This window comes from Athene cunicularia, assembly GCF_003259725.1.
Source record: "Athene cunicularia isolate RWA chromosome 6 unlocalized genomic scaffold, athCun1 chr6_part2, whole genome shotgun sequence".
Taxonomy (NCBI): domain Eukaryota; kingdom Metazoa; phylum Chordata; class Aves; order Strigiformes; family Strigidae; genus Athene; species Athene cunicularia.
Window position 1 is genome coordinate 6,423,261 of NW_020799106.1, and position 19,323 is coordinate 6,442,583.

Here is a 19,323-nt window from a genome sequence, read left to right on the forward strand (position 1 = left end):
AATTTTTTGGGGGGGGGGGTATATTAGAGATAGTGTCTGGTTAAAGTTTAAGTAATACAGCAATGGCTACAGCAGACACCCCGTGGTTCCTGTCCTAATAGCACTAACTACTCCAGAGTCTAGGCTGGAGCATGATTTGTTACTGGTTTATGGCTCCAGATAGAGTAGTGCTCTCCTTAATGAGAAAGAGAGGAAATTACTTTTATTGATCCAGTTTATTCTTCAGCTTTTCATTACGCTTGTGTAAAAGATTTAGAAATCAGTCAGATCAGACTTGTGTGCCTAACTTCCATGAATTTTAAGACCATTGCTTGGAATTGTGGTATCCTTGTCTGTAGTTTTCACTACTTTTTTTTTTTTTTCACCCCTAGTCCTGATTCGGGACTTGAAGATAAATTGCTCCTAGGCTGTTCAGCTGCAAAAGGTTTTTGCTGAGCTATTACTTTTGGTCTGCCAGACTTACATTGAGAAGAATCAAATGAACTCTGCCCCTGCTAGTATGTCTACATTTCTTTTTATGTTGGGAAACAATAACTTCACATATTAAACTGAAAAGGCCATTGGAAAGTCTGGTAAGAGAAGAAAGAAAAAAGTATTTTTTAGGATTCATTGCAGTTCAGTAACAGAAGAGAAAAAGCAACGTAGTGCTCAAAAGGAAAATAGTTTGGTTTGAAAAAATATATCCAATTTTATATTAATATTTATTCTTTGTGTGGAAAAATAAATTATGAACCAAATCGTGCCAATGATATGATTCATCTAGTTCTTTTTTTCTTCCTTGTTGCATGTGGGCAGCTTCCAATAATGTTAGTGGAAATTATGATGTATGAGGAATAATTTTATTTTAAAAGTAATCCCATCTTACTGCTGGGATCACTGCGGTCTTATGGGGGCACAGCACTGCACCTGTGCACTACTAGCAGATCAGGGAATATCCTGAGTATTTTTGAGTGTAGCAGTGCTTTTTGTTCACATGAAAGTATTTCATTGAGGAGAAACATAGTTAGGAGGGGAGTGTGATTTTTGCACTTTTGCATTTTGAGTGCTGTCAGTGACCGGGTCATCTCTCATTCTCATCTCTGCTGGTCGTGGGTGAACTGTCCTCCTTCGCCCCACCTCTAAAAAAATTGTTTCGGGTTGTTTTGTTTTGGTTTTTTTTTAATGTAGTGAGTGATACTCTCTAAAAATGAGGAAAATACAAAATTGTGTTGTTGTGTTGAAAATGTACAGATGCTGGGAATTTATTTTAATCTATTTGTTTCTATCTCCTCAGCCTACTAATTGTCTAATTAAATAATTTTAATAAGAATTTTACATGATTGGGATAAGTTTTGGACTGGTAGAGATCTTAGATATACTTTTGCTGAAGAATAAACTACAGTGTCATATCCTAGTTCTGTCTGAAGTTAAAGTAATTGAAATTCAGCTTTTGCACAGGTATAGAATTGTGGGTTTTTACTTTTCCATGGTGGACCCTTAAAATATTTTCTGGTACGGTTGTGGAGGCCTGTGTAATGTATTTACTCTTGCTAACAATGGAGCTGCTTAACTGCTTTTGTGGATTCCTTAGAAATTGCTCAGTGATGTCCTGGGTCTGTGGATCATTGATTGAAAATCACCAGGATCTTGAGGAGCTCAGGCTCACAGACTATTAGTCAGTGTCTGTGTGTAATAAAAAACCATTAAATAAGGTATCTTTCTGTCTTAATATACTTTCTATAGGTTTCACTTAGCTGCCTAGGTGCTGGACATGTTTTTACATAACATTTCCATGAGAATTTATGATGCCTCTCATAATATCTGGGGCATGATATGGATTCTCACTTTTGTTTTTTATCAATCGGGAATCAGTTGTGAGGTGAACAGTAGGCTCCAGATGGAGCTGGGTCCGTATGCCTTGTTTTGCCTGGGGGATTCTGGCATTTCCATCTTGATGGTTATGATTAATCATTAATCTATTTTGCACTTGTTCTTCTGAATTATTTTCTCAGAGAAGAACATGCACTTTATTTGGTATGACCATAAAACCATGTCTGATTTCACTGGATGTTTTATGTTAAATTGGGTCCTGTTTTCTAGGAACTGCTAAAATGTACTGTGCCAGCATATGGTTAATTAACCAGTTACATTGCTTAGATTGGAAAAGCAGGACTGGTTTTCTTGTTAAGTAGGCTTAAGGCTTCAGATGATTTAAATAAATCTTAGATGTTACAATACGATTAAGTACCATCACTGTCTATTGTGAATTAAAATTACTTTTTTAAAGAAAATTTAATAGAAATAAAATTTGATTAACATAATAAAAATTGGATTCTTGCCTTTATTGCTGCTTCTGCCTGAGTTCATGCCTTAATTTTTTTTTTAACTTAAATTACTTAATTCCTTACTTCATATATCAAGGCTCACATATGTATTCTTTCCAGGACACAGCATTCTGACTCTGTCTAGATTTTGACATTGCTTCAATCACATGAATTGTGTCATAGCAGTGAAGATGAAAAACATGTTTAACCAAATACTGAAGCTTACTAAAAAACTGTTAAGAGTAGCTCACATGAAAGACTTTTCAGAAACCTGGAAGTTGCCATCTAAATACAGAAGCTAACCACACTGTTTAGAGGGTAACTTTCAGGTGAGCTAATGTTAATTGTCTTACTATCCATTCCAGCTTGGGGTTTTGACATTTTTTTAAAGCCTTGAAACTAAGCCTGAAAACCAGCCACTCTTGCTAGTGTCCAATCAAGTGTCAGTTTATTGCTCTAGCCAAATCAGTATAATTATACCAAATTACTACTAAACTTTCTGTGGTACAAGCCGTTAGATTTCAGTCCTGCTTTGAACTCAAGGGAGACTTTTATCTGCTTATGCAAATTCATTAAAAATTTAATCCTTAGATCTGATTCTAAATGCTAACGTCCTTTATCTATTCATTCATTTCTTTGGTTTCCCACTGCTGCCACATGCACACGCTTTCTCCCTTTGCCCCCACCAACAGTGGGGAAAAATAGCTATAAATATGGACAGGATCTTTAGGCTTCAGGGTTTTCTGTGACTTCCCAGGTTTTTTTCCAATCTCTGCACCTGTGCTTAATTAGGATATTCCTCATATCTGTCAAAGTAGGGTTTCATTTCTGTAAATCTTATGCTTCTTCTTTTTAATGTTTTTGAACTGCTGCTACAACTTTTTTATTATTATTATTATTATTTTATAGGCAAATTTAGAAAACAAACCAGTAAATGGCCGCAGACCAGAACTCATGGAATGCAGTATATGTGGTCATGGTGAAAAATACAGGGTGAAAACAAACCAAGCAGTACCCATTGAAAATGTGCAGTCTAAGGAGAAGGAAAGAATGACAGGCTTAGAAGCAGAGAAGTGGGCACATAACGAGAAGCCATCTTTTGGTGTCCATGTTAACGGAGATATCCATGGAACTGTGACAGGCAACGAACACTTGAAAAACACTGAAGACAGTGAAAGAGCAGTCTCTCCCAGTCAGTTAGCTGAGTCAAAAAAATCATTTGCACAGACCATCAAAAATGGCATAAAAACCCTACATTATTCACCACCGGAAGCAGTTGCTTCGCTGAAAAAAGTATCCATAGAGGAAAGGACGGATTTGACAAGCAACTCCCATATGCAATGGACGAAGGGTACCAATCTGAATAACATAGTACACACTCTGACAACTGGTGTTGGCTGCGTTCACCCAGAAAAACAAGGAAATGTTTTAATGAAAGCGGAAAACTGCCCTTGCAACATCTTTGAGGGTTCTGATAAGTCAGTTTTGCTGACGGGTTCCATTTCAGACCTGCAAGAAAGCTTGTGTTGTCCTCCACGGCCTGAAGAGGAACTGCATGTAGGGAAGGATGGTTTTAAAGTACCTAAGGCAGAGACACAGCATGAGGCTTCTTCACTCCAGCCGACTTTCTTGTCCCTGATTAAAAACAGAAATTTAACTGTAGAGCAGGTTGTAGCTATTGAAGCTTTAACGCAGTTATCTGAAGCCCCTTTAGAAACAACTTCACCAGCTAAAACTGGAAGTACTGAATGTACGGAAGAAAGAACTTCCAACTTGCTCCATAGTTATAAAAGGGACATTTCATCCTCTTTCACATCTTCTGCATTAAAAGAAATCAAAGACACTTACTTACAAAATGAGCAGCAGCTCCTGGCTCACTGCGCTCACTCACAGAAGCAGCTCCCTAATAAAGCAGTGTTATACAATGGCCAAAGTTCAGTTTCTGAATTGCATGATAAACCTGCCAATCTGGCGGGTGAGATGTATAAACTACAGTTATCCTCAAGAGATACCAAAACTTTATCTGACTTAACATCTAATGCAAAATCATTTTCAGGATATGCTACCAAGAAGAGTTGTGCTCATGATCCAGTCACCCTTGCACGGTATTGCAACGCTTCACGTAATGTCCAGCAAACAAGTAACAGCTTGGAAACTCTTGGCCAGCTAGAGCAAAAGCCAACGTATAATGATTTGAACTTGGAAGCTAGTTCTTTGATTAAAGAAGGAGGAATTCACAGCCAGGATGAAGAGGATGTAGCTACACAACTAACTCAACTTGCAGCGCTAATTGAATCAAACCAGACAAATCCAGAGCAGAAGAATGACATAAAGGCATCACTGCTTAATCTAATCTCACATGAGAGGCAGCCAAAATATAACCAAGATGTGTTGCAGAAAAAAGAATCTGTATTTTTTAGGCATAATTATAGTTCCTTACTGTTAAAGCAAAAACAACCCACAAATAAAAAAGGAAATGCTGTACCATGGAAACCAAGGCACAAAAAGAAGCCTCAAGAAGCACGCTATCAACAAAATAATCAAAACCAGCTAGAGCTGTTGTCATGCCAGCATAGCGAGTTACAGGACATTTGGATATCATCAAAACTGCACAAGCTTGGTCAAGCCATGCCACAGGACTCCAGAATAGCTCCGACTGAAAAAAAATCTCCAAGAACCAAAGTACAGAAAGCCGTGAATCAAAATACTTTAGCGTCACAAGAAAAAACTAGATTATTTCTCCCGCAAACACAGATAAAATTCCATAGATGTTTACCTGATGTACCGCAAGAGAAAAAAAAAGACAGGTTATTTGGCTGTGAAGTGGCGAATGAGCAAATGAAAACTGCAGGCTCCGGTGACCCACTAGGCATTGATCCAATAAAAAATGAAGTTGTTGCACGTAACCAGTATAGCAGCCTGTCCTCCCGTAATCCTTTGGCTGTTTCACAGTTAAAAACAGCATCCTTATTGAACAGACCAAGTGAAAACCTACAGATGTTTACAGAAAAATGTAATTCTCAGGTACAGCAAACAGCGAATGTCAGTCAAACGCATCCTTCGCCTCAAACTTTTAATCAGTCTAACCTGAGAGCTAACGAAATGCGTGGTGAGGACAAAGCCTGTATTCAGCAGGGTGCTGTCGAACAACAAGTAGATCCGAAGTCACAGGTGCTGCCTGTTGCCTGTGGTGGGGCCCAGGTACCAGGTTCCGTTGAAGCTCTCAGGAATATGGAGTGTGCGGGCGAAGTGACTGTTCTGACGTCAACCAGTTTGGGTACTGACCACCCACAGAGCACAGGTGACTCAGGGTGTTCTCCAGCAAAAAACACGCTCAGCAGTTTCCTTGAATCACCAATGAAGTTTCTTGATACCCCTACAAAAAATTTAATAGATACACCTACAAAAAAGGGACAATCTGAATTGCCAACTTGTGACTGTGTTGGTAAGTCTTTTTGCTAACTTTTGCCTGTCCTTTCCACATGGAGGTGTGTTAGCATTGCTTCCTTTAATGTGAGGAAGCATACCTGAAGCTTCCTTAGCTACTGCAAAAGGATCAATGCTTTGCCATTAGGAAACAGGAGGAAATTTTTTTCCCCTTTCTGTAACTTTTGCCTGGTGCTCTCGGGCCTGCAAAGCACAGCAGAACTGAGCATTTTTGGTATTGCAACTGACAGGTTTAAATTCTCTACTTAAATTCAAACTCAGGAGGAAAAGGAGTTTTTCTATTTATTTGTTGTTTTTCTATTATTGTGCTCTATGTGAATTTATCTGAAGTATATCAGATTCTGATTTTTATGGTCTAGAACTAGTTTTTGCCCGAAATGGTCTAGGCAGAAATTTCCCAGTATATTGTCATGGTTGCCTTAATGCTGTAAGATAAGCGTCAGGGTGTAGTTGTGGGTGGTCTTGTTGCTGTCACTGTTAGTCCTGATGACGGATGTCAGTTTGCCTCGAAGAGCCTGTGTCGAAGGTGACTAGACGCCTCTCATCGCAGAGAGGAGAGGTGGAGTTCAGGTCAGGCCACATACGTCATAATTTGCGTTGCAGGATGAGATGTCAGACCAAACTCAGTATTGAGGATTTTGCAGATATAGCTGGATTTGATGGTGGTAGACATGCTGTGTTTTCAGACTATCAGAGTGCACAGATGGAAAAACAAGTTGGAGACTTAACAACAGATTGTACACAAGCAGATTGTTTCGTCTTTGCTTTAATGTTCTGAATCAAGAGAGTGCTAGTTAAGTGCCTGGATTATGTTTTCTGTTCTGTAGTATATGACTATCAGATTATTTTTTTTCCTTAATTCTTCTTTGTCTATAATTAACTAATAATATTTTCCCACCGACAACGATATTGGGAAGCTCACTTAGTCAATACATGCCAGCTTCCATAACGAAAATTTGTAAGGGATTTAAAATATTACTATAATTAGGATTACTTTATAACATAAAGAAAAAATACTAGCACATTAATAGGAGGAAACAAGTATAAAATAATTTTGATGCCTCTGAGATGAAAAATCTGTCATACTCTATTATATTTCAGGGACAAATTTTATGTATTGTAATGTAATTTGGAAGATGTTTTTGTAAACCATTTCTATAAGCTTACTTGTAATGGTGTAAATAAATTTTGTACGTGCCAACTTAGTTTTTTCTACCTGCTTACAGAGCAAATTATAGAGAAAGATGAAGGCCCTTATTACACACACCTCGGGACAGGACCAAGTGTTGCTGCTGTGAGAGAAATAATGGAGAACAGGTGAGGAAAATTCAGCATTTAATGCTCACAGTATTTTTGACTGTCTAAACGGGAAAGAAGAACAGCTATGAGAAATCGGGTGATATGTTTAGCTTGTTTTTTCTAAAATATTGCAGTACTCATTTGTAAAGTGTTTTCATCTTCAGATGTGCATGAGGTGAGCACTAGCATTAAACTTGTGTGTCTTTACTGAGGTCTTGCAGCTTTGAGGTTGAATTTCAAGTGCAGGGTGCTCTTAGGTGCCATTGAAGTTAATAGGAATAACAGAGACCAGCAGCTGGCAAAATTAGATTTTATAGTGTCCTACATGTGAAGAAGCTGTGGCACACTGGACAGAAAGGTCACATTAGTGACTGAATGTACTAGGATTTACACAGAGATAATGTTTTCTTCTGCAAATAATGTTACTTTAACAGCTGAAACTTGTTACCAGAAGAAGGATGTCAAAAATCACTCTTGCAAATAGGATTTTAAAATTAAAAGGTATTTTTTGACATTGTAAATATTTTGGTTTTCTTCTGTTCTCGTTAAAGTAAAAATAAATTTGTTATTCTTGTTTTATTGAAAATGTTTCCTGTTTTAAAATGGTCTACAGCAGTTTGTTTTACTCCTGAACTTTTTTAAATGCAGGTATGGAGCAAAAGGAAGCGCTGTAAGAATAGAGGTAGTGGTTTATACAGGAAAGGAAGGAAAAAGCTCTCAGGGGTGTCCAATTGCCAAGTGGGTAAGTTTTTATATTACAACAGTAAAATCGTTATGTGTGGCTTTTAAATATGAAATTATGTGTAGTCCTTGAGCTTAAGTATAATCAGATCTTTAACAAAGATCTGGTTCTTCATTTAATTGATCTACAAAGTCTGCCTTGAATGATGAGGCTAAGGAAAACTTTTTATTTTAAGACGTGGTGCTATATGTTATGCTGTGGTTTAAATGAGTGCAAAAGAGAGGTTCTTAACAGAATTAGCAGAGATGACCAAATCAAGGGTAAGAAGACACTGACAGCATCCAAAAGTTGGAGCATCTAGTGAAATATTGGAAATTGTAAAAAAGAGAAGGGATGGTTGCTTGGGGGAGTTGGAAAACTGTCCAGTAACTGTTTTTTAAAACCCTTCTCAGTTGTATTAACACATGAAGAAAAGAGTGTGATGGATGAGGAAGTTCAGTCTCCTATGCCATAGAGTTTATTACTGTTTTTGAGCAACTGAACTCAGTATTTGGAAATGGAAATGTTATCATGATAGTTTTCACCAAAGTCTTGTCTCACATTGCTTCATAGGAGCCAGGAAATGAGGTAACAGACACAAGCTCCAGGAGAGAGCTTGGAAAGAATTGATTGTCCTTAATCTTTGATGAAACCACCAAGGGAGGTAAAAAGTAGGCTAGAAATCTTGTAAACTGAATTTTGGAAAATAATAAAATAACTTGGTTGTTAAAAGAAAAAAAGAAAATATTGCTGTATTTAGGAATTTCAGATTTGATTGAAAAAACAAAGATAACGGTACAGTTGGTAGACCAGCATTTGTAATTACCTGACAAAAGAGTTTATTACGTGTTGTGCGTGAATAGTATTGCATGCTAAACTTTCACTGCTTATGTTTGGAACAGTCAAAATGTGTTTTCTGTACTCAATACATAAACTATTTTTCAGAAAGGAATCCCATATGTGCATGTTGCTTCAGATAATATTGAATAACAAACCAGCATCCATGAAAAAACTTCATAAACAACTGACCCAAAAAGAATCAAATTATTTTACTCAGTGTTTCAAGTAAATAAAACAGTTTTAAGAGAGGACAGGATTAAAAATCTTATCTTAGAAATAGTTGTGGGCAGTTGAAAGGAGGAAGGCATTTAAAACTAACTCTTAATCCTTGATTTTTTTCTGTTGCCAGTATCAGCATACTGTCTTTTATGTAAACCAGAAATTACAGATTTTACTGTATATCTGCATGGCTGTAGGTGTTTCGACATGTGTGTACAATATGACAGTCAGAAAGCATTTGGATGCATACAGAGAAGGCTGGTTTAAGGCATAGGGACCTGCTCTCCAGTTAGATTTTCACATTTCTGTATGTAAAGCATCGGCGAGAGTAAGCTTTAATGTTCATTTCATCTAAGTTCCAATCTTGTTTTATGCAACAGTGACTTTTTTTGTGTGCAAGTTCAGACCCAAAGAGGATGGGTAAGCAGCTTTTCCAAGTCTGCTTACTGTTACTGTGTGACTGTTTAATACAAGGGAGCGGAAGGAAATCACTGAAATCTCCTCTGTAGAACTGTTTCATCCTGTATAAAATCCACATTTTGGGGTTGGTATTCTTAATGTGCTGCATGAATTTTTCATTGGCAATGCTAATTTTAATCCTTATAACAGAGCATATTTGGGTTTTGGCCATGGCCAAAGAAACATAATTGTGACATTTATTTGAAAGCATATGGAAAAAGTTTGCTGTTCTCTCTGATACTTGTAGTCACAAGGTTCTGTCAGCTGCATAGAGACTTTCACTTACTTTTTACAGTGTACTTTGGGACAGACTTGTTTCTGCTTTGCAGATGGACAAGCTATTGCCCTTAGGGCTGCTGAGAGACTTGCTGGTGAGAGCACCACAGTGGAGCTCTGCTGAAGCAGATATAAGAAAAAATTGAATGTATCTGTTGATCGTATTGAACTATTTTTCCCAGTTAATCTTCCCTATTTCCACTAGATAATTTTGTCTTACTGGTTCATTAGAACATTTTAAAATTAAAGTAGGCTCTAAAATACCTGTGTCCATAAATTCTTCTGTTAGTGACTGCATTTCATAATACTGATTCCCTCCTAAATAGTTTTTGCTTGAGTGGCTCCAAACATGTGCCTGGTGTGTTAAATATTTACTGAGACTCCTTTCCCCAAAAGGAGTTAAGGTTTTCTTCCTCAGATTTCAGGTTACCATAAACTTGCAGAATCATCTATCTTTCAGTCTTTTTTTTTTTTTTTTAAGAAATAACCATCTGTTTCTTCTGTATTTCTTTGATGTATTACATTTTAGGGTGATACTTTATCGCCCTGCATGTGGACAAGAATTCTATTAGTTGAACCTAAATATGATCAGTAAATGCTACCTAGGGTTTGAAACCTTACGATGGCTGTATGTGTAAGCATTAGACTGACACCCACATGAGCTGAACTGTGTGAAGATGAGCTTGCTATTGTTTTCACCATGTGTGGTGGCAAGGGGACTGCTCGACCTCTGATTTTTTTCCATCAGAAATTGTATTGTCTCATTTTTATGTCAAAATAGAATTTTGCCAAGATTTCAAATGTGTGGATATCTGTGTAGGTGATAACTGTATGATTAGAAAATAAATTCCCGTTCTCTGACATATGCCTGGGTAAATATACTCTTCTTTCTTTTCTGTTTGGATTTTTTTTGGTTTTTTGCTTTGTCCAAGTTCATCATACTTCATAATAAGTTAAAGAAAAAAAACCCTTTGAAGTACTGGAATTACTGCCTGTCATTCTTAGTAGCTCGTTCATATAATAAAAAACTTCATGTGACTGTGCATCCTCTATAACCATCCAGTGATTAATGTCTTGACTCATATCAGTCCCATTGTTTTATCAGTGCTTTGGGTGATAACAAATTTGTTGTAGTTTGGGTTTTTTTCTGCTCTGTGTGTCTGATGGTAAATTACAATTTCCTCAATTTATGTGAAATGGTTTATGAATTTGTTAGTTGTTCATGAGTAGCTCACTGTAGGCATAATCCTGCTGCACTGAAGTCAAAGATACATGTCACTCACCTCAGAGGAGGTCACCTTCAGGTCTTAACGTTTTCTGGATTAAACCCATTTCCTATGGGTTCCTTCTGGCTTCAGTGGATGTTGGTTTGGATCAGCTAAGCTATTGTTGCTATCTGTTGTCTTTATTCAGAGTTGAAATGTAATTTTTAAGGCTCCAGCTCTGAATAAAGACCAGAGATAAGAAGTGACAGAAGTGGCCAGGTCAGGGCAGAGGTCCTTCTTGCCGATACCTTCTCTCCAGTGCTGACCGATAGCAGAAAGGTGTACGAGCAGGGCAGTTCCCTCCCAGAAGATTCACTTAGTTTCCAGTAATTCACAACTCTGTGGTTCCCTGAGCTGGAGGCAGTGTCTTTGTGTTCAGTTGCCTTTCATAAATGTTGTAATCTTTATTTCTCCTTTTCCTTCCTGTTCTCTTATGTGAGGAGTTAAAATGCTGGCTTAATGTTTTCAGCCTTGTGCTCTATTCCCAGTAATTCCTAGCAGTTGTTTTTGCTTTTTCTCTGTTGGAGAGCACTGGTTTGGCATTTTCATAGTGTTTTCTATCATTATGCCAGATTCTCATTCCTGCATGGTAATGGCCAGCTCGGAGTCCATCTCTATCTGAAAATAGAATTGTTTTCACCATGTGCATTAAATATGCACATCTACAGTGAATTTTATCTGCCATTTTACTGCCCACTCAGCAGTATGAACTCCTCCTTCATTTGTTTGCAGACTGTGCTTGTCTTCACTACTCTGAATTGCTTAGTGGCATCAACAAATGTTGTCATCCTTTTATTTACCCTTAACAAACATGCTGAATAGCACAAGCTTGAGCACAGTTCTACAGAACTCCCATCGGAGACATACCAGCCTTTGTTTCCTGTCTTTTCACCAATTATTCATGTGTGGTCTTTTGATTTGTCCCAAGACACATTATGGGGTTTTTTAAGAGCCTTTACTAAGGGACCTATTGAATGGCTTTTGGAAATCTAGAAAGACCTGCAGTATGAATAAGCTGTGACTTCACTTCAGAAAAGTTTATTTGACTTCTCCCTGTGCAACACACTTTCCTGTGTGATCACTGCTTTGCCCCACACAGATACCAGGCTCATGTGATCACCCACCTTTCTTCCAGGGTCTTTTTACAAAGTAGTATCCTCTTGGTAATCTTCAGGCCCTCTGGTACTAGTGTACTATAAATCAAGACAATGCACATGACATTTAATATTTCACTTATTTCATCTTTGAGTTTCGTTGGTGAATATCATCTGGACTTGGCAAATTGCTACTATTTGGTAGGGGAGATGGTTGTTTCATTTTGGGGGTCTTTGTTGCTATTGTCCTATAACAACTTTTGTCAGGGCTTTAGCTTCAGAAAAATATCCTTGGCTGTCCTCTGTGAAGAAGGTTTCTGACACAGGAATCTTCCAACCTTCTTGTCTGTGAACACAGCAGAAGTGCGTTTTGCATCTTGAGCCTTACCTTCTCTGAGTGTCTTCTTTTGTGTGTTTGTTTTTAAACACTTCGATGATCTGTTGACCCGTCAGATTCTTAGTCAGCTGGTGGCCCTAATTAGTTTGTAAATACAGTATTATGGGGCTTTTATGCCTTTTGCAAGTAGTTTCTCAAACCCTTTCACTTCTGTACTGTCTGCCATTTTTGAGTTTTATATTTATAACTTGACAGATCTTTATTATCTTTTCTGTAGTGTTGGTTGTATATTAGTTGGATATGTAAGTAATAAAAAAAAAGGAGTAGATTAAAAATGGATAAAACCCATGATTACAAATACTTTAAAAATGTAGTTAAATTTGAAATTACAGTCCTGTACAGGCCTGAACCTAATATTAGCCAGTGAAATTAATCAGTTTTTTAAAAATAATGCTTAGATAACCCGTTGTTATAACCAAGATTTTATAGATCATTGAACAGATAAGAATTTGTAGCCGAATGCCAGAAACTACAATTTGTTGAGTGCTGAATGAGCCTTAATAGCAATAGATTATTCTGCAGGTGCAGAGAAGATTATTTTTTTCAGTTTGCTAGTTTTGATTGAGATGAAAATTATTTAAATTAGGGAATTGAAAAAACAAGAAGACTGAGAAGTTACTCCAGCTTTTAGGCTTTCTATGTATAAGTTATTGTTAGTATTAGAAGAGATATGTAACTTATTAAAGAAAATGAAATAGCGAATGAGCAAGGTACTTTGCAGTGGATGATCATTACAAATCAACCGAGCTTCATCAGGAAGTCAGGTACCTGTAAGAGACTCTCTGATTATTATTTTCTGTATCCTGCTTGGCAGTGAAATGGTGAGGAGATCTGGTGTGGCACTGCTAGCTAGGGGATAAGGGTAGTGCTATTTGGAATGTGGTAGAATGGGGGATTTTTGAAATATATTTGAAAAGGGCTTTAAAGTAAATTCTCCTGGACTGACTCTTCCCTGGCCACAGGTTTAAGTAGAATGTGCATCTCCATTCTGGTTTAAACAGCTTGCTGCACTTGAAGCTTTTATTTCATTTATTACACCATCTTTATAATTGAATGATGTTCTCTGTAGGAGAAGTCTGGGAGGAAACAAGTTTTGGCACATGGAGAGGGTAGAGGTTTTGTTCACCTTTTTGGACAACATTGTTTTAGAGCATCACTTTCTTGCCATAATGTTGTAATATGTTGTTAGTGTGTGTAGTGGGTGCTACAGCTGTGTAGGCACTATTTTCACTGTTTGCTAGAAGGTGTGCCTCCTAAATACAAAATTAGAGGAGTTTATTTTGGATGAAAATGTTTGTAATGTTATCCAAAGTAAAGCCATTCTTTGTTAAAGGCTGTAATCCTTTGAGATTCAAAAATATTAAACTTTTACATGGTTTCTGAAATAAATAAAAATGTTTTAATGTTGTTTAATATGAAGAACTACTCAAATATTTTAATAAACATGAAACAAAAAACTCTATTAAGGTAAACAAAGTTAAGTATTATAAAAGAGTGAGCATTTTAAGTTGCTCTTATAACTACCATAGTTAAAAAAAATGGGACACCTGAACAAACTGAGAGAGCAGATTATTATTGTCATCCATATCATACAAAGTGCAGTTTACCATTGCCTGCAGTGTAACAGAAAGGGAAGTTTGAGGGAGTAGGGAGGGTAAGAGGGCACTGGGAGTTGAGACTTGAATTTTGTCCTCATTTCTCCAGTATTGGTTGCATGATTATAGAAGAATCATTCAATACTGCAGCCTGCTCATTTGTAAACAGTACAATACTGCCTCCAGTAGCAACTAGAAAAAAGGTGTTTGTAGATAATTGCAGATATCAAACTTCCTGTAAAAACAGCTGAGTAACTTCATAGTGGTGTGATTGATGGTAACTGTTCTGTGCTAACTCTTTTGATGTAGTCTGCCAGTACTCAAGAGGAGACAATTTAGGGAAGTGTAACTTATTTCTGGTTTAATATCTCTTAGACATGCTGAGAATAAAAGGATATAACATTTTCCTGTAAGAAAACAGTTTAATGTGGTTTAGCGTGTGTGTAGGGGTGAATGAGGAAAAAGGAGGGCAGCCTCACTTCTGTGGCCAACAAGAACATTTCTCCTGCTGTCACCTGCTAGAACAGCAGCACTGTGCTCTCCTTTGTGCTGGTGTAGATTGTATGGTGTGGAATTGTAGCTTAGCAGAGATTCTTGTCCTCTGTAGAGAGGACTCCATACACAGACTTTGCGCAGAGGCAAAACCCGCAGGTTAGAAAACTTGAAGCCAAACTGTTCTAAATGAGTCACCTATTTCGGGAAATTACAGTGAGCAGTTAAGCTATGTTCTCACTTTAAAATCAACTACTGATATCCTGCAAAGGAGACATAGCTATTTTACTGAAAAAATTCAGAATGAGCTGGAGGGAGTATTGCAGTGGAACCACATAAAGCTAAAAAAAGGACCTTTTGTTGATTCCATTATTTTTTTCATCCAGTAATTTATAGCAGTGTATTTAACTCACAATTAAAAATTTGCACTATTTGCTAATGGTGACTGTCTTATATCATGGTAAAGTTAACACAACTATTCTGGTGATCCTAAATTGGGAAGCAATTTCTCATCCATGTGGTAATTCAGCATCTGGTATGCTGAGCTTCTGCAGTCTGACTCTTAGCTACTTACATAAGTCATGTGCGTGCTAATTTAGATAGACTGGCTTACGTTTAAGGACATCAAGTGATTTTTATTCACAGTGTACTTGTTCTAGAGTTCCTGCCAAGGGTTGAGACAGTGACTTCAACAATCTAGAAGAAATAATTCAAGTTATTAGAATTTGAGCATTTGGCCAGCTGAAGTGGGATTTATTGATTACATAACTTTACTGATGATGTTCAATACATTCAGAAATTATTTGAAAAAAAGTGGGAGACATTGAGGTGGCAAACTGCTGATGATACAGAGTTGTTCAGGATAATGAAGAGCAGGGACAGATATAAAGAGCAGGAAGGACTTGTGATCCAGAACGAATGGCTGCCAAAATGATAGATAAAACTCACTTGATAAAGTTACACAAAAAGCGGCGTTACTGGGGAGGAGTAAAGAAAACATGAAATATAATTATGTCTCTGTGAGGAAGCATGCTGTACCCTAGGCTTTACCGTTCTGTTCTGGTCCCCCAGTTCAAGAAAGCACAGCGGAACTGGGAAAGACAGGTAGAGATACAGATTCACCAGCCTGGCAGAGAGGGAAGGGGAGAAAGGGCTCTTGAAAGTGTCTGGCATGGAGAGCAAAGCAGAGTACCAATTTGCTACTCACAGTCCCAGCCTGTACCAAACCTAGAGGGCACTAGCAGGGGGTGAGTTCAGCGCAAAGAACAGGTAATGTTTTTTCTTTCAGTAGTTTGGAGAGAAACTTTGCCCAGGAATGTAGTGGATGGTAAAATGCCGCACAGATTTAGGAGTGGACAAATGTAGAGAAGGCAAATCCTTTGAAATCTGGGAGAGAGCACGTCCCCCGACCAGCTGAGTGGTGGCTGGAAGGTGCCTGGTGGTTGTTGAGAAGCATCTCCAGATCCGAGTGCCTTTCCTGCTACTCATCCCTAAGCAACTGCTGTTAGTCACTCTCAGGATCCCTGCCCACTCTCAGGCTGGACAGTCCACTCCTCTGACCTCATCTTGTTCTTGCATTCTTTAAGTCTTAGCATCCCGTTCTGTCTCTTCACTATCCTTGTATGTGAGGGAGTGAAAAACTTTTCCTCTTATTTATCCCGTAACTGGTTGCTAAATTGCTGGAGCAAATTCTGCTGTGCATTGCACCTCTTCAATAAACATACTCTAGCTTTTGGCTCCTGCTTTCTGTTAAGAAAATTGGGTAAACCTCTACTTTTGTGGCTTGTGGAAACAGGTTTAGCTATGGTATGTTGCCATAATAGCGGTTGATTGTTTTTCTCTCCCAGCTGACTGGCTGTGTCTCACCTTGAAGGCTTGCTTATATTCTCAAGTTCTGCCATTTGAGAATATCTGGGCTAGCTAATAAAATAGATTACTTGAATTGCTGCCTGCTTGTAGAGGTACACATAAACAAGCACAGGTGGGTAGCCCCTGTAGTGCAGAACAGGCATAGTACAGAAAGTGGTAGTGGTGGGTGCCTGACTACAGCACAGGAGGGATGTACAGAACTTGGCTTGAAAATGATCAAAATAAAGGAGCATCCTGCCCAACTAGCAACCTACAAAGAGGATACTTGTGGTATTGTGTGTCCAAATATGTATGTGCATAAGAAAGGTATCTGGAAGGAGGTGGTGTCCCATTTCAGTTTTTTCTTTTGTCCTAGACATGGTTATGTTAGTAAGCATGTGAGGGAATGGGTAGTATGTAACTTCATGCCCAGTTATTGTGAGTGAAGAACAGGGCTGACAGGTATTGGTCAAGTGCTAGGGGGAAGTTTTTAGGTCTCCTGCTTTCCAGAAGTGTTATGTTGCTGTTGAAACAGATTATTCATTGTTAATGCGGGAATCTTTTGATGGATACTTAGCACTGATGACAGCTAGTCCTTGCTAAAATGACTTCAGAAATCATCTGGCCCTACATACCTGCAAAAAGATGACCACATGACATTTAAGTGTTACGTAATACTTCACAAACTTTTTACAAGTCTGTTTTGTTGATTATATTATTTTTCTAACTGAGTCACAAAGAAGTCAGGGTTATCTTGTGTGGAAGAGTAATTACAGGGGAAAAGCTAGCTTTAAAGTTCCACCACTTAAAAAATGTTTTACTTTCTAATTCCTTTTAAATGCATTATGGACCAAAATTAAGCAAACTGAAGCATAAATTTATCACTGTTGTGAACGACATCACAGAAATCATGAGTAATACCAACAACTTCTAGACGCAAGATTTGCCAGCTGATTTGTGCATTGTTTACAATCCCAGGAAACACTGAGGGACTTGCTCTATTTGTGGCATATTTAACATAATATTTGGCATCTCAGTGTTTCATAGATACACAATAAGTACACTGGGAATTATGTTTGCAACCTTTCATTAGCAAATAAATATGCATTTTAAATTATTGCATGAAAAATTGATTAGAAAATTGCATTATTATCATATTCTCTGTGACTGTGACAATATACTAGTTCCCATTTGCCTTACTGAGGAGGACCCTGTCAAATGAACACTAAAAAGAAAGGAATAAAGTGAACTAAAGTGTAGTCTGAGATTTTATTTATCCTACTCTCCTGAGGACATTATTAAGACAGTGTTTTATGACTTTAACAAGTGTGATGTTTCTGTAAAGTAAATGGCGGGGCAGTTGGTTAAAACAATCTATGGTTTGGTGGTGTTTAAGGGTGAAAAGATCTTGGAACCATTCCCAGTAACTTTAAGCTGCAGAAACTGGAGTAGAAATAAAGAAACTGGAGACAGCTAAGGAAGTGATCAGTCAACTAAAACCTTACTAGGTCTGTTACTTAGAAAACCAGTAAGAAATCTGACTTGTAAGCACATCAGGCTAAAATTGGATAAGCAGTACACAGTTTAATCATATTTTGGATTGTACTAATTAGTTTTGCTTAATACATATCTACACCTATAATACAATATACATACAATTTATTGTAGAGTTCAGAAATTTATTTTATGTAGTCAGGCACTGGAAAACAAATGACAAGTTGGAAATTAATGGAGTTACATCAGTGTTAATGTAACTAAGAAGTCACCAAGTCAAACTGACATTTTCCCCCATTAGAAAAATTGTAAAGTCATCACGAATGACACAGTGTTTCTGTTGGCTGGATTTATTCCATAGTTTTCAGATGTTTTGGTCAGATGTGCTTTTCTGTATATTGAGTGTGGTATTGCTGTGGATTTATTATTATTATTAAAAGAGAAGCTCTGTTTATTACCTGTGAGAATGCCAGCCATAGCAGGTGAAGGGGCATCATCAGTTTATACAGCTCCATCTGCACTGTCACTGGCTGTGGGCCCGGAGCAACCATGACTGTTCTGGTACCATTTCTAGTGCTCTTCTAACACCTTAACTGTCAGGTGAGAGAAGTGCCCTTATCTCTGTGAACAAAAGGACGGGAGCATTCCAGCTGTAGTGGCCAGATGAGCATGGGATGTAACCTCTTAAGAGATACAGAAATTAAATTCAGACAACTAATAAATCCATGAGCTACCTTTGCGACCTGAAAGATGATGGGTTTTAAAATGTTTTGGGGTCCCATAAGAGTATTTAATTCTCTACTGCATGCATAATGAAGCAAATTCCAGCCATATTTCACTCCAATGAAGTGTGGTGTTGGTTTAAAGGAAACTACAAATTTCCTTCCTGTCCATTTGTCATTTTCCCTTGACTGGATATTTTCAGTTTAGAGCTTATGAGAACTCAAAAAGGGCAACCCGATGTTGTACTGAGAAACTATGAGGTACCAGATTTCTTTATTGAAGTTACAAAGTTTAGAAACCAAATAAAGAAAAAAAGAGTAACAGCATCACCCTTCCTGCTGAGTAACAAAATTAAATTCCTCTCCTTCTGACCTGAGGAACTGTGCTGCCTCAAGAATGTAAAACTCACACTAACATGAATAACCTGTATTGTATAGTAGCCATAATAGATTTTCTGTAAACCTCACTCAAATGTAAATGGGTTGCATTATTTTTCTTTCTTTATAAAAAATACTGTACTGATTGGTCAGCCACAACCAAGACTCCTTTTGAGGAATGCTATCTTGGATGCATTTGTTTGTTTTCTCATTAAGTTTAAGGCCGATTGTAAGACTGTATGATTAATGTTAGAAGGGCAATACTTTCTTCACTCTTGACACAAATTAAGCTTGCTTCTTCCTGCTAAGTCTGCCCAGATTCCATCTGAAACTGTTCATCTGTTGAAATCCTCATTTGCAGATTAATTGCAAGTGTACTTTGGTCCCCACTTCTAATGAGTTCAAATCATTTAGATACAGCTGATCAGGCTAGGGGTCACATATGAATGGCAGCTGCATGTCTGGCAACAAAGC

The 19,323-nt window shown here is 37.7% G+C and overlaps 1 protein-coding gene across 6 annotated transcripts in view; it reads left to right on the forward strand.

Moving 5' to 3' along the window:
- The window catches only part of TET1 (tet methylcytosine dioxygenase 1), a 65,659-nt gene that overhangs the window by 19,626 nt on the left and 26,710 nt on the right, over window positions 1-19,323 (forward strand). For all 6 annotated transcript variants that reach the window (XM_026851777.1, XM_026851779.1, XM_026851783.1 and 3 more), the window contains 3 exons: window positions 3,213-5,748; window positions 6,977-7,067; window positions 7,698-7,791. In XM_026851777.1, coding sequence (XP_026707578.1) covers window positions 3,213-5,748; window positions 6,977-7,067; window positions 7,698-7,791 — 2,721 coding nt within the window. The remainder of the gene's footprint in view (window positions 1-3,212; window positions 5,749-6,976; window positions 7,068-7,697; window positions 7,792-19,323) is intronic.